The sequence below is a fragment of the Dendropsophus ebraccatus genome, chromosome 13, assembly GCF_027789765.1.
Source record: "Dendropsophus ebraccatus isolate aDenEbr1 chromosome 13, aDenEbr1.pat, whole genome shotgun sequence".
Taxonomy (NCBI): domain Eukaryota; kingdom Metazoa; phylum Chordata; class Amphibia; order Anura; family Hylidae; genus Dendropsophus; species Dendropsophus ebraccatus.
Genome location: NC_091466.1, coordinates 15,223,660 through 15,239,727, shown reverse-complemented (window position 1 = coordinate 15,239,727; position 16,068 = coordinate 15,223,660). Strand labels below are relative to the sequence as shown.

At 43.2% G+C, this 16,068-nt stretch overlaps 1 protein-coding gene across 6 annotated transcripts in view; it reads right to left on the bottom strand.

Annotated features, from left to right (window-relative positions):
* The window catches only part of SEMA6C (semaphorin 6C), a 459,642-nt gene that overhangs the window by 48,489 nt on the left and 395,085 nt on the right, over positions 1-16,068 (bottom strand). For 5 of the 6 annotated variants that reach the window (XM_069949807.1, XM_069949805.1, XM_069949810.1 and 2 more), the window contains exon 3: positions 150-338. In XM_069949807.1, the coding sequence (XP_069805908.1) occupies positions 150-258 (109 nt within the window). In that variant the 5' untranslated portion in view covers positions 259-338. Of the gene's footprint in view, positions 1-149; positions 339-4,583; positions 4,635-16,068 lie in introns of all 6 variants that reach the window. The other variant, XM_069949808.1, reaches the window with a different exon arrangement.

The window sequence follows — 16,068 nt, the reverse complement described above, 5'->3', positions numbered from 1 at the left end:
TCCACCCATAGGGTATATTCATTGTCCAAAAGATTTAAGAGCCAGTAGATAACATTCGAGAACCTAGACAATAGTTGTATGGACATCCATAGTCACCATGGTCCATAATGTACATGGATTAGAGACTGATTTGAGAACATGGAACTTACTTCCACTATCGATGGTTCTAAGAGGACTCAGGTCTTTAGGGAATACCAGAGAGGAGGAAAGAAGACATCTGACAAGGAGAAGGACCAGAGCGAGAAGCTGGTGGGACATTCTTATCCTCTTCCGAAGGTTGCAGAAATAAGAGGGTGGTGAGCGGGTCTTAGGGGATATTCATCATGGTCCAAGAGGCTCTGCAATGAGAACACATACACATTAGATGGTGTACCATACATGGTGGTAATCCTCTAGCTCCCACTTTACCAAGCCTACTACTGTATCTTATGATAGAACGAGTCAAATTGGGTTCAATAATTTGTGATACCTGGCATTGTACAGATACGAGTGATGACGTGATACCATCTACTGTAGAACATTTACCAACTGTGGCCATATGGCACCAAAAACCGTAAACTTGGACCTCCAGACTTCAGGAGACTTTTTGACACTTAAAGGGACACTTAATTGCCCCTCTTGGTCCCATTTAAGGACACTGTATTTGTCTCTAGCAATCCCTTCTGGACACAGTCATCTCCATCATGGTGGTCATTACATCTGCACTTAGTATAGTTCAGGGATGAGGAAGCTCTGGCCCTCCAGCTGTGACTTTGGCTGTCCAGGCATGATGGGAATTGTAGTTTTGCCCCAGCCGGAGTGCCAGAGGTTCCTCACCACTGGTATAGGACAATGTGATTTGCTCCGTTATTGGGGTCATGTTGGAGTATATGAGGTGGACCGGAGGGGCACTTATTCTTGATTGTTATATTCCTACCTGATCACAATCACCCTCTTACCCCCGTATTTGCTGGTGAGAGATATCGGTATATATAGTCTCCGCCGCGCGCCCAGCCCCTAGCACAGCGCGTAGATCATATCGGAATCATTTATCTCCGAATAAAACTACGCGTGTCAGGTTTAATTTCACGCGGCATCATTTTGTCTCCATAGACGGTTAATACGCTGGACCTGGTGAACCCCGGATCTGGGAAGCGCGAGGCCTGATTAATAGGAATGTTGATCCGATCTGATGCCATGTCTTCATGTAAAGTGTATTTATTACCAGCCGGCTACCCCTCCTCCGCTCTCCTATCCCACTTGACCGACCGCCTCTCTCCTTCATCATTCAGCAGAAACAGAAGGCGCTGGTCCTCTGTGAGACGTCCGCCGTGACAGCCCACACTTATCCCATTCACCCACACAAAGAAACAAGACTTGTTTGTTTAGAGAGCCCGATAACGGTTAATTACGCACGTCTTATAGACGGATCTCAGATCGCAGGTGTAATGTGCAGGAATGGTGCGATGCTCTGCAGGCCTCTAGTGAGATCACTGGTGTAATAACCTGCAGAATAAATCACTATGTATCCGTAAGGAGGTAGAACGGACAGAGCAATGCTCTGCAGATCTCCGGTGAGGTCACTGGTGTAATGTGCAGAAATGGTGCAATGCTCTGCAGATCTCTAGTAATGTCACCGGTGTGATAACCTGCAGAATATATCACTCTGTATCTGTAAGGTCGTAGAAAGGACAGAGCGATGCTCTGCAGATCTCTAGAGAGGTCAGTGGTGTAATATTCTGCAAATTAAATCACTATGCATCTGTAAGGAGGTAGAGAGCAATGTTCTGCGGATCTCTAGAGCGGTCAGAGGTGTAATAATCTGCAGAATATATGACTATATATCTGTCGGTAGGTAAAGAGGACGTATCAATATTCTGCAGATCCTCAGGGTTCAGTGGTGGAATAATCTGCAGAATATATCACTATGTATCTGTAAGGAGGTAGAGAGGACAAAGCAATATTCTGCAGATCCTCGGGGTTCAGTGGTGGAATAATCTGCAGGACATATCACTATGTATCTGTAAGGAGGCAGAGGGGAGAGAGCAAAGTTCTGAGGTCAGTGGTGTAATAATCTGCAGGACATATCACTATGTATCTGTAAGGCGGTAGAGGGGAGACAGCAGAGTTCTGAGGTCAGTGGTGAAATAGTCTGCAGAATATATAGTAGTTATATATCTGGAAGGAGTTAGGGAGGAAAGAGCAATATTCTGCAGATCTCTAGAGAGGTATAATAATCTGCAGTATATATTACTATGTATCTGTTAGGAAGTAGACAGGACAGAGCAATGTTCTGCTGATCAGGTATAATAATCTGCAGAATATACTCATATGTATCTCTCAGGGGGTAGAAAGCACAGAGCAATGATCTGCAGATTGATAGAGAGTTCAGTAATGTAATAATCTGCAGAACATATGCCTCTGTATATGGACAGAGGAGCAGTGGAGCAGTGTAATAATCTGCAGAATGTAGACCGTATAGAGAGTGATGCTCTGCATGTATTTGCAGGTGCAGATCACTCAGTACAGCTGATACAGCCCCTTCCTTGCTCTGCAGCACATCACACCACATTATGTAATGTCGCTTCTCTTCTTTCTCCTGTTCTGTATCACTGATGAAAATGATGATGCAGCAAAACACGTCGAGGACATCAGCGAATCTTCCAGCTCTTTATCTGGAGACTAATTTACTGCGAGGTCCCAGCGAGTCCTAACCGGCGGCCATTGAAAGTCTGCGGAGAGCGGCTGAGGTTTCCTCCCGGTGTGATGAGCGCAGCACGTGGAAGCCGAGAAGTGGAGAAAATAGCTCCCAATTATTACCCGGCAGATGGAAGGAAATGGAGAGAAAATTAACCCAAAAAGCCCGCCGGCCCCTCCCCCGGATACTAATTTCAGGCCATTTCCAAGGCCCAAATTGAAGCAAAATTGTTCTCAAAAACTCACAGGAGACGGCGGAGCGGTGTCTCACGTTTGGGAGAGATGCATGGAGTTAATTGGGTATTCTCTATGGGGAGGTGTAAAGAGTGTGGAGGCCTGCTGACAAACACAGCTCTGCAAGGAAACTGCGTGATATTAGGGTATCTATACATATAGCAAGTCCGCGGTACAGTGTTTTGTTCGTACAACAAAAGATGTGGCAGGGCTGAGTCTGCGATGCAGTTTACTGTTTATTTGTGTACACATGTAGCAGAGCTGAGTCTGTAAATGTTGTATACAAAGCCAATAGTAGATAGCACTGAAGCACTGCCACCTTTTACTAAGTAGTGGTGGCTCTGTTTTTTTCACCTACTGGCACTCAGGGAGATAAGGTTAGAGAAAAACTCATGCGATCAGGATTTAGGATTGGACATTAATAGATACCAAAACCTTCCACTCTGCTTTTAAACTGCTGCCATGTCCCACCACAAGAATGGGGAAGCTTTCAATAACAGCTGCTTGGTTTTTCATCTACTTGCCCTTAGGATGATAGGTTTGGAAGAAAACTCATGTGATCAGGACTGGATATTACTGGATATCAAAAAGCCCCACCTCTGGTATGAAACTGCTGCCGAGTCCTGTCACAAGAACAGCGAAGCTTTCAATGACAGCTCCTCTGTTTTTTCACCTACTGGCACTCAGGAAGATAATAAAGAAAAACAAAAAACTGATGTGATCAGGACCAGATACTGCTAGATACCACTAAGCCTCACCTCTGCTATGGAACTGCTGATAGATTCAGTTAAAAGAATGAAGAGGTTTTCACCTATTTGCTCTAAGGGAGAGACAAACTTAGATCAGCGGGACTAAATATCAAAAAGCCCCACCTCTGCTATGCAGCTGCTCTGTATTCTCACCTACTTGCACTGAGGGAGATAAGGTTAGAGAAAAACTGTGGATACTACTGAACACCAAAAAGTCCCACCTCTGCGACTGAACCAGTGTCATGTCCAGACAAAAGAATGGAGAAGCTCAGTGACAGCTGCTTGGTTTTCACCTACTTGCACTCAAGGAGATAATAATAAAGGAAAACCTGTGATCAGGATGGGATACCGCAGAAGGACTGGAGCAACAAACCTCGGCCTGCGGAGAGGCAAGGCCAAGAAATACACCCTATTCTAGTGCACAAGACCCCCAGAGAGCATCCTTCTGCATCATATCTAGAACACGTTCCTCAGACATGCTTATGTAGTATTCTAGCACAGAGGCCCCTGCTGTCTAGGCCCTTCACTAAATCACTAGATAATGCTTTTTTGCATTGTAATAGAAGTGTCTCTTGGTCATAAACTGGGATTTTGGCCGTGAAGGTCTTAGACGCCTGCTGCCTATATCTGACCTTCCCCATAAACAGCTGCTGCCCGGGCTTCGGTTACACCATCAGTGTCACATTAAAGAAGGCTGGGAGGTGAGCATTGGGAGTAAAGCTGTCTGAGGTTTCAGACTTCTCCATGCCGCCATATTGTGAGCTTATATGGACGTCACTGACTGAAGCATAGACTGATACATGCCTCGAGGTCCGACCCCTTACTGGACGGTGTATGACATCACAAACCATATAGCAGCTAATAGAAATACTGTAATCTACCGAGAAATGATTCCATCCCCTACTAATGGATTAATGAAATTACCAGATGATGCAGTCATCTCCTCCCAAACAGCCGAGAAATCGATTCTATATCCTATAATTAATGAAATAAGAGATGTCATCCGCTGCAAAAATATAAACAGGATTTTTATTTTTAGGTCAGAATTAGGTCACCCCGAGTGCAGATCCTATATGGGGAGGGGAAGCAACCGTGTTTGCCTGAAAATAAGACTGTATTATAGACCACTATAATACTACTCCCTATATACAAGAATATAACTACTATAATACTGCTTCTATGTTCAGGAATATAACTACTATAATACTGCCCCCTATATACAAGAATATAACTACCATAATACTGTCTCCTATATACAAGAATATAACTACTATAATACTGCTCCTATATACAGGAATATAACTACTATAATACTGCCCCCTATATACAAGAATATAACTACTATAATACTGCCCCCTATATACAAGAATATAACTACTATAATACTGCTCCTATATACAAGAATATAACTACTATAATACTGCTCCCTATATACAGGAATATAACTACTATAATACTGCCCCCTATATACAAGAATATAACTACTAAAATACTGCCCCCTATATACAAGAATATAACTACTATAATACTGCTCCTATATACAGGAATATAACTACTATAATACTGCCCCTATATACAAGAATATAACTACTATAATACTGCTCCTATATACAGGAATATAACTACTATAATACTGCCCCCTATATACAAGAATATAACTACTATAATACTGCCCCCTATATACAAGAATATAACTACTATAATACTGCTCCTATATACAGGAATATAACTACTATAATACTGCCCCTATATACAAGAATATAACTACTATAATACTGCTCCTATATACAAGAATATAACTACCATAATACTGTCTCCTATATACAAGAATATAACTACTATAATACTGCTCCTATATACAGGAATATAACTACTATAATACTGCCCCCTATATACAAGAATATAACTACTATAATACTGCCCCCTATATACAAGAATATAACTACTATAATACTGCTCCTATATACAAGAATATAACTACTATAATACTGCTCCCTATATACAGGAATATAACTACTATAATACTGCCCCCTATATACAAGAATATAACTACTATAATACTGCCCCCTATATACAAGAATATAACTACTATAATACTGCTCCTATATACAGGAATATAACTACTATAATACTGCCCCTTTATACAAGAATATAACTACTATAATACTGCTCCTATATACAGGAATATAACTACTATAATACTGCTCCTATGTGCCAGAATATAGCTTCTATAATACTGCCCCCTATATACAAGAATATAACTACTATAATACTGCCCCCTATATACAAGAATATAACTACTATAATACTGCTCCTAAATACAAGAATATAACTACTATAATACTGCTCCCTATATACAGGAATATAACTACTATAATACTGCCCCCTATATACAAGAATATAACTACTATAATACTGCCCCCTATATACAAGAATATAACTACTATAATACTGCTCCTATATACAGGAATATAACTACTATAATACTGCCCCTATATACAAGAATATAACTACTATAATACTGCTCCTATATACAGGAATATAACTACTATAATACTGCTCCTATATACAAGAATATAACTACTATAATACTGCTCCTATATACAAGACTATAACTACTATAATACTGCTCCTATATACAAGAATATAACTACTATAATACTGCTCCTATATACAAGACTATAACTACTATAATACTGCTCCTATATACAAGAATATAACTACTATAATACTGCCCCCTATATACAAGAATATAACTACTATAATAGTGCCCCTATATACAAGAATATAACTACTATAATACGGCCTCCTATACCTCACAACAAGTACTACTAGCAGATTAGAATAGCTCCCGGGCACACATGTAGCCAGTGTATATATATGGCGGGTATTTGTGTGGGTCTATATTGAATTGAGGAGAGGCGCCTGCCGTGCGTCTTGCACAAATAAACTCTCCATTACATTACAAAGCGGCAGCATGTTCCGCCTGGCTGGCTCATAGGATTTCATTACCTGGCGCGCTGTCTCTGGGTGCGTGTCACACACAATGCCGCTTCCTGCGCTCGCTGTCGCAGACATTTTATTCTCTTTAGTGCTCAAGTGTAACAGGGCGAAGGCCGGCAGAACGAACCCCGCGCCGTACTGTGCATTCCCACCGCTAACCATGATTATTATTAGCGCTTTGTAATGTTCCTGGCAGCTCCCGGTCCCGGCCCTAATGATAGACTGCCACAGGCTTACCACAGAGAGGGGCATTCTGGGTAATGACATGCAAATGAATACTGATGCAATCAAACCGGGCATTAGAGCTGGCTGTGAGTGGTGCCCATAATCAGACTGAGGAGAGGAGGGCAATGTAGGAAGGAGAGACACATCGTGGGCTTAGATACATCCTCTCAGCAGGCAGTAGGCTTAGATAACCTGAATAACAGACTGTATTACACATGATAAGCTTAGATACACAGGCTCATATACACCAACTCATCATACATGATAGGCTTAATGGAGAGTAACACACATTATAGACAGTAACACATAGTATGCTTAGATACACAGACTCAGCAGAGAGTATCACACATAACAGGCTTAGATACACCAGCTTGGTAGACAACAACACACATTAGGCTTAGTTGTGCTGGCTATAAAGGGAGTATCACACATGATAAGGGCCCGTTCACACTGTGAAAAACAGGCGGAATTCCGAGCGGAGTCAGTGGCAGGGATTACACCTGTTTTCCGCAGTGTGAACGGGCACCAACAGAATGAGATACATTCTTTAGCAAACCGTATCATACATGATAGGCTTAGATACACCATCTTTGCAGACAATATCACACATGACAGAAATAGGTACACCCCTTTGCAGTCAGTATCACATAGGACAGAAGTAGATACATCTCTCTGCGGTCAGTATCTCACATAACTGGATTAGATACACCCACTCAGACAGTAATAAACATAACTGGATTAGATACACCCACTCAGCAGACAGTAATAAACATAACTGTATTAGATACACCTGCTCCAGAGACAGTATCACACGACTGGATTAGATACACCTGCTCAGGAGACAGTATCACACATGACTGGATTAGATACACCTGCTCAGGAGACAGTATCACACATAAGCATAGATTTCCCCCTGGTTGTAGTCATCATTTATACTTGTCACATGACCCTGCATGCCTCCCCTCACCCCCTTCTTATGGAGACCCCTATTGAGTTGACACATCAGACGAGTTTTCTGCCATATAAGAGGACGTTCTCCTCACGGACGACACACTGGGCCGCAGCCAGGGGTCTCGGCAGTCTTATGTATTTGTACAGGGAGCCTAAGAATGTCCAATACCCCATAGGCGACTGTTCCCACAGCTTTCCTCTCCAGGGTCAAGGCTGAGGTGGGGGGGCGGTGGGGAAAATGTCAGTCGACCGTTGCGGCCGTCGTATATACAGAACCAATTCAATCCTTCTCACGGCCTTAAATGCGTAGGTCACGCTTTTTCTAAGACGCATAACTTTCTCAGCAATTACTTTCTTAGTTTTTTGGCAAGTGAAAAGAGCATATGCCATGGAGCGACGGTGATGGCGGCAGCGGGGGGGGGGGGGAATCCGTGTTTCTGTAGGCGACAGGGGAAAAAAGAGGAGAAATGATATCGGGAGGTGAAGGCGTTATTAGTAATTTTCCGGGATTATGGTAAAAGGCCGTCTGTCAGCCGGTGAAGCTGTGGGAGGATGATCCCTGATTGTAGACTGGTAAAGAAGCACTTTGTATCTAAGTGGCGGTTTTCGGTCTGAACAGCCGCGCCGGGCTCTGAAGGATCCTCACACACGCCGCCACCGCTCAAAATATTTTCTACTCGTTTTCAAAAATTTTCCGAAACTGGAAGACGCGCCTAATTGTTCACTGGCCTCGTAGAATGGCGAGGGGTGTGAGGAGCGGCTGTATATGACATCACACTGTAATATCACCAGTGAGGCACTTACTTTAGACAACATGTGCAGCCATTTTGTATGACATCATCATTCTAACAGAGTGGCGGTGGACACTTTTTATGACATCATCATTAATACACAATGAGGGTTGCAAGCTGGTATGAAATCTTTAGACATCATTAATACACAGCGTAAGCAGCCAGTTAGTATGACATCATTCTTCATGCACGTTAGAGGAGGCCACTTTCTATGACATCCTCATTCCCTTTTGTATCATGATTTGTGCACAGTACAGTAGTCTGCTTTGTATGACATCATCATTAATACACAACAGTGGTGGCAGCTTGGTATGAGGACCTCAGTCATGCACAATGGAAGCAGCCATTTTGTAAGACATCATCATTCATAAATGTGGAGGTAATGACATCATCATACTAACACAGTAGAGGTGGACACTATGTATGTCATTCATCATTAATACATACTGAAGGTGGAAACTAGATATGACATCATAGTCAACGTAAGCAGCCATTTGGTTTGACATCATCATCCATCCGCAATGGAGGCGGATACTTTCTACGACATCATCAATCATATAAAAGACAAGCAGGAATATAGTATAACATCATCATTCCGTACAAAGTGCAAGGGGCCACTTTCTATGACATCATCATTCATACACATTAGTATGACATCATTCTTCTTGCACAAAGGAGGTGGCCTCTTTCTATGACATCATCATCAGGGTCAGACTGGGGTACCTTGGGCCCACCACTGAGTTTGATTCCAGGGACCCACCCTACATACACCAGTTATAACCAGCACCAAATCTTTCACATTACCATAGTGACTTTGCACAGGGCTGTGTATGTGACCAGCGATGCTAGCTCACTGCTAGTAACTTGTCAGCAGGTTTACGTATAACATGGGGCGTTAGACATAATTGCACATAACTCACAGGTGTGTACAGCAGTGATGGGGGATTATATGTCAACCTGGTGCTGCTAAACAGGGAGGCCCACCTTTTGCTTAGGGGCCCACTAAGGGGTAGGGCCCACCGGGAGATACCCCTGCTCCCCTGTGGGCCAGTCCGGGCCTGATCACCATCATTCCATTTTGGATAACACAACGATTTGAGCACAGTACAGTTGCCCGCTCTGTATGACATCATACATGGAAGCGGTCACCTTCTATGACATAATCATTCGGGGAATCATTTTGTATGACATCCTTATTCCTACATGGTGGAGGCGGCTGAGAAGATCAGCTATTCTTGGCTACAGGGATAGTAGTTGCACCCCCGTCATAGTATCCTGGGCCCAAAGACCCCTTAGCCACATACAACGACTCCAGTATTGTACACAGCCTCTGGTAGGTGGCTGTCTGGGATAGAGGACAAGTGTTGGACACATATGGGTTAAAATGGAAATGTCCGTCTGGTGACACATGCCTTTAGGTACCGATACGGACAGACACATTTGCTCCTTCTTAACACAATTTACCTCCTGTCAGAGCCTGAAACGCGTTGCGTCTCCCAAAATAAAATCCTGCTCATTTTCTACCGAGCCACAGTCAGATATGATGGTTTTATTACATTTTCTGGCTGAAGACAAGCGGTTAATTAGCCCCCGAGGCCGGCGCGGCGTCTTCAGAGCCCTTCCATCGATGGAGATTATACATCTTCTCTCTAATTGGTCAGAAATTTGCCAGCGGGGACACGGCGTCCAGTCGGCATCGAGATTTCAGATTATACGCTCAATTTACAAAGATTTCACCTCCGCGTCCCCCCCCCAACCCTTTATTATCGGACCGCTCCGTGTGTTCAATGTAATCCCTTTATGTATTCCGAAGAGAAAGGAGGAATCAATATGGCCGCCTGGATTATCCGTAGAGTAGATCGAAGCAAGAAGAAAGGAATCAATTATTTCAGATCAAAAGAGATTACATGAGAAATATTGTCTTGTATTGTGGCAGAATTGGCTTGTAAAGTGCTCAGAATTGGCCCCTAAAATTCCTTAAAGGGGCTATCCCACCACTAAAAGTTACCACCAACCCCATTAAACCTGATGGTCCACCGATACGTATCACCTTTCCTGTAGATCGGTGATAACGTGTAATCTTGGGGTAACCCCTTTGTTCCATTTAAGTGGGTGACATGGCCAACATGGCAAAGCTTCTGAAGATGTGGTAAATGAATGGCAAACCCACCATATCCCATATCGAATGTAACCGGTAGATCTGTCAAGTAGACGTACTTCTCACCACTGGGGCTAAAACTAAGCTGTGACTTCCTGATGTGTTTGTGGTGATAAGAGGAGGCTGCAGTAAAGTGATCTGTACAGCATTTCAGCGACATGTGACACCAGTAGATAGCATCAATACAAGACAATAGCAGCTATAGGTCACAGAGCGCGCTCAGTAATGTTTCACATTCATCTCAAGGGGACAGTCTGTCTATAGTTGTCTATGTGTCTTGCTGTAAAGCATGTCACTAAATGCTGTTAAGAACTGCTCATGCAATATGGTCGCCCCCCATAACAATGTACAAAAAGTGAAATTAAAAAAATCAGAAAATAGTCAGAAAATAGAAACATTATAGTGAAAGATCAAGTTTTAGTATTGGACTCTAATAAGAGAAAGAAAATTTAGGTGATACATTGCCTTTAAGAGGTACAAAAACATTTATTAAACGGATAGACGCAAATGCATTTCTAGCCGCAAAGGCCAAAGGGTCATTTTGACTTGAAATGTGTTAGCTTGATTCTACCTTTATAACAAATGCTTTTCTACCTCCATACCTCCATTTTACATTTTTCTATCTATATTATAAAGAATCCTGATTTCTTGCAGTTTTTATTCTCACCACTGAGACTTCCTGTTGTGTCTGTGGTGATAAGAAGAGGCTACTGTAAAGTGATCTGTACAGCATTGCAGAGACATATGACACCAGTAAATAGAGGAGACAAAATAGCAGCTCCCTGTAGAATGACCTCTTCACAGGTCACATTTATCCCAAGAGGACAGAGTCTGTCTATTGTCGTCTATGTCTATGAGTCTTGCTTTAAAGCATGTCACTAAATGCTGTTAAGAACAGCCCAGGCAAGATGGCCGCCCCCATAACAATGTACAAAAAGTGAAATAAAATAAATTACAGTCAGAAAATAGAAACAGATTAGAGTATAATAACAACTTTTAGTATCTGACTCCAATCAGTAGAAGAAAATTTAGGTGTCACATTCCCTTTAAACCCACAAATGTAAACAGGCTTGCATACACATCTATAGAATGGGAAAATAAATTACATCAGTGCGAAAGTTTACACACCCCGGTTAGTTGCTATATCACACTTCCGAATATAGCGCAAAGGTTTGATAACGCAAGTTTGAGGGAAATTCTATGTATAATGGACATCTTGTCTTATTACGGGAGTGGAGAAACCTCATTATAGATAGTAGCGAGGCTCGATAGCGGCAGCGCCTGATTACTTAACACTAATGATCCCGCTGAGACGTCCACCTATAGTACACACTGTCCTCGGCCCTTCTTGAGCTGGTAAAAATAATAATTTAGTCCCTTGTGCTTGAAAGGCGCTGCTGACAGCCTGCGAAAATAAAATAGCTGGAATCTCATTATCCGACTTAATTCCTCTTTCATTAATAGGATATTGGATGGAAGGTCGTTGTGAGACAATTTAATTTTTACTTGTTACGTTGGATGGGAAAACCTATAAATACCCCTCCGTGGTGGGCGACGCCGGGGTGTGCGTCACCCGGCCGCGCCGTCATCTACCGGCGGTGATTGCTTAAAGAAGAATTCAACCTTAATGCATAACGGTATAGATCCGCCTAATCCCCTTGTACACAGCGCCGCTCGCAGCAATGTAGAAACAAACCTTTGATAAAAATAGCTAGTTAATCCCTCTACCACTCCGTCCGCCTGCTCTTAATGCTTCCTTGTATCTCGCCTCCCGAGTGCTGCGAGGCTTCGCCTGTCAGCCTGCCGCTTTCATGCCAGTCGGAGATGTTATGGCACGAATCTTAAGCCTTTCGGAAATTTAAAGGAATGAAATGACCGCGGTGCAAAAGTTTACACGCCCCATCTGTTGTACTTCCAGCCTTCCTTTGTGGCGCACAATGTCCTCCCGCTGGGGCTTAGACTAGTCGCGTGTCTAGGTTTTAGCTGAATCCTATTTGCCTGCCCTGATCCCCCCCATTATCACATGACATAACCCCTGCAGCTATATCTTACTGATCTGCGTTACTGACCTACAATGATCATTTCTAAGGAATCTTCTCCTACTCCTGCTACAGTCATATATAAAGGTTTGGGCCCCCTTATAATAACTATATAATAATAACTGTTTTGAAAGAAAAAAAATAAAATAAATATAATAATAACTGTTATGAAAGAAAAAAAATAAAATAAAAAATAAAATTTAATGCACAATTTTATTAAAATCAAATTTTTGACACAATTTTGGAACCTCGTCATTCTATAGGTTACAAGCAATCAAAAAAAGTTGTTTTTTTTTTTAAATTGAGACGTAAATTTTCAGTTTTTTCCCTTCCCTCTGGATCGGGTCCTTAAGAATACATTGAATTGACCCAATAGGATTGTGATAAAACAAACACCTGATGGGATTTTGTACATTTCAACCTAAATCATGGGAAATCTGTGTGACCTGAGCCGCGTGGCGTGCTTGGGTATGGCACAGTAGAAGGCACCATACAGCCCTGGTCTTATGGGAATGTCTTTCAGCTCAGGCAATATTCATGACATCTCTGTGAACAGCTCTGAAGAGCGCTCCCCCAGCGCCTGTTGGACGCTGGTATCTGGAAGAGGTGACATTGAGAGTAGAGATTGGTCCAGGGGCTCCGTACTGGGACTCTGCCGAGCATCAATCTTACAAAATAACATAATGCGCTAAATATGCCGCCTGATTCTGCTGACTGCAGAGCAAGTGAGATTCTGCGAGCAGCCTCCGCGTTTAGCTAACACATCCCGCCTGCAGGCATCTTGTTGTATCCCTGGCATATATTATAATGTGTGCCTACATGCCGCAGCTCTCCAGTCAGCTGGATAGAAGGATGACAAGGAGGAGAGACGATTGTGGGGAGACTTTCCCGCTTTCTATAGATGTACACAATAATCTGGTACATAAAGTGCCCACAGGATTCCGGATTATGGCAGCCAGGGCATTTCCGATAGGTTGGACATTGAAACTAACGCGTTTTAACCACTCAATACCTATAAGGGGACACTTAAACAGAATCTCTTGCGACCACCTACCACTACGGTTGTATAAACCATAAAGTAACTACTATGGAAGATAGTGGAACCAGCCTGATTATCTCTTCCATCTTTTCAGATGAACTTCAAAGGGTGTCCATCTCCATCTGGGATGTCTACTATGCCGGATGTAATAAGATGAACCAGTATAACGGGAGTCCGAATAATCATTGCAATAGGGCCACCATGCCTATAGCAGACAATGGAGTTGTAGGTACAGCCATGGGTTAGGAATGGAGCCTCACATAGCCAAATTAGAATGGAAACCCAATACAAAAATGTCCTCTTCGGTAGAGATGACCGAACAGGGCCGACGATAAGGTTTGTACGAACCCGAACCATTGGCATTTGACTCCCGCTGCTTCCGTGAGGAAGGTGGAGACAGCCCGAGTACCGCCTGAACAACCTGAACATCGGTCCTGTTCGATCATCTCTACTCTTCGGTAGTGCTCTCAAAATGGTACCCGTACATACAGCCATAACTCCCACTTGGCCATCCAGAAAGGTGGCCAACATCCCTACTTCCCCTGGACACCCTTGGACAGGAGCCCATTCATATCTCCTATGGTTCAGATGGGGCCAGAGCGTACGATCCGTCCGCCACAGAGCGCATTTTCTCTTTCAGCGAGAGTCAGTTTCACGTATAATTTATCGCCAGATTACAAGACGTAACTTACAGCCTAGACACAACAAACAAACGCCTCTTTACACGGTGCTAGAATTTCTAATTAATCCCCTCTAGGCAAGCAAGGGTTATTTATGGATGACGAACAGGAGGATAAAAAAAATCCCATAGCAAGGGTAGGCTCTTACGGTAAACTACACAAGACATTAATCAATCAATTTCCACACAACTCCCCGGGGTGTAGGAGATTAGTCATAGGGCTACCGCGGCTAATAAGGGAAATAAATGACAGAGAGCGATGCACGCCAAGAAGAGCGGAGGAGGTGAAGGGCACAGCCCGGCGGAGGGGTCACTCATAGAGATGATGATGTATAGGTGGAGAGCTTCCTTCTATGTGGATGAGACAATCTATGTCCAGATAAAGGCGATGCGATGGACAGGACGTCTATTGACTGCTCTCGGCTGTCACTCAGGCCTCGGATGGCTGTCTCGTGTCTCTATGTAGATACAATGGGGCATGCCGGGCACTTCTTTTGTCTCCTCGGTAGAATTCTCAGTCCCATCAGCGGCTTTTGTATCAGGGTGTCACCTTGTGCCGGAGCAGACGTTCATTGTGTCTCGTCCGTCTTGCCTCCCTGTTGTAGTGGAGGACGGTAATGATGGTGAGGGAAATGTGCGAGGGATATCTCACTGGGCTTTTGTGTTAATGTCATGAAGGTGAACTAGTTCTGGTAGACCATACCGCTTCATATGACGGATCGCTGACTTGCGATAACGGGAGGTAACCGGTGAGTTATCTTCATAACTAGACAGACAGATTTGTAACCTATAAATTGGTCCTATGGCGAAAGTAAAAGTAGTTTCTTTGGGTTGCTTCGGCCAAACTTTCATATGTTCTCAAGGGTAAGCCTCTAGTGGTGGCTTTTCCGTCCTAGTGTCTTGTACATTTAAAAAAAAAAACGCCCCATAGTTATCTTCCTATGGAAATGGGAGTGGTAAGCTACAACTAGACAGCTCTGGTGGTAGTTTCCAAAACTCTAGAGTCAGGTGCTGAAAGTCCATCACCCCTTCTTCAAAAGTTGGGAGGCCCCTATGCACCTTATATTGTCGGCCAAGCCCACAGACTCTGTGCACACTGTATTTGAGCCTTTTCTCAGAGCTTTTCTGTAGTGTACTCCTTAGGGAAGGCTCTGTGGTCTACTTTAAGGAGGTCAAAAGAACCTCTGTCAGGGGCCTTTGGACACAATGTCGGGAAACTTTCCTATCTTTAGTTTTTAATTCTCACCACTGGAGCTAAAACTAAGCTAAAACTTCCTGTTATGTCTGTGGTGATAAGAGAAGGCTGCTGTAAAGTGATCTGTACAGCATTGCGACAACATGTGACACCAGTATATAGAGGAGACAATAGCTGTTCCCTGTGGAATGACCTCCAATGTTTTACATTCATCTCAAGGGGACAGACTTTGTCTAATGTCATCTATGTCCAGGAGTCTTGCTGTAAAGCATGTCACTAACTGCTGTTAAGAACAGCCCAGGCAAGATGGCTGTCCCATAACAATGTCC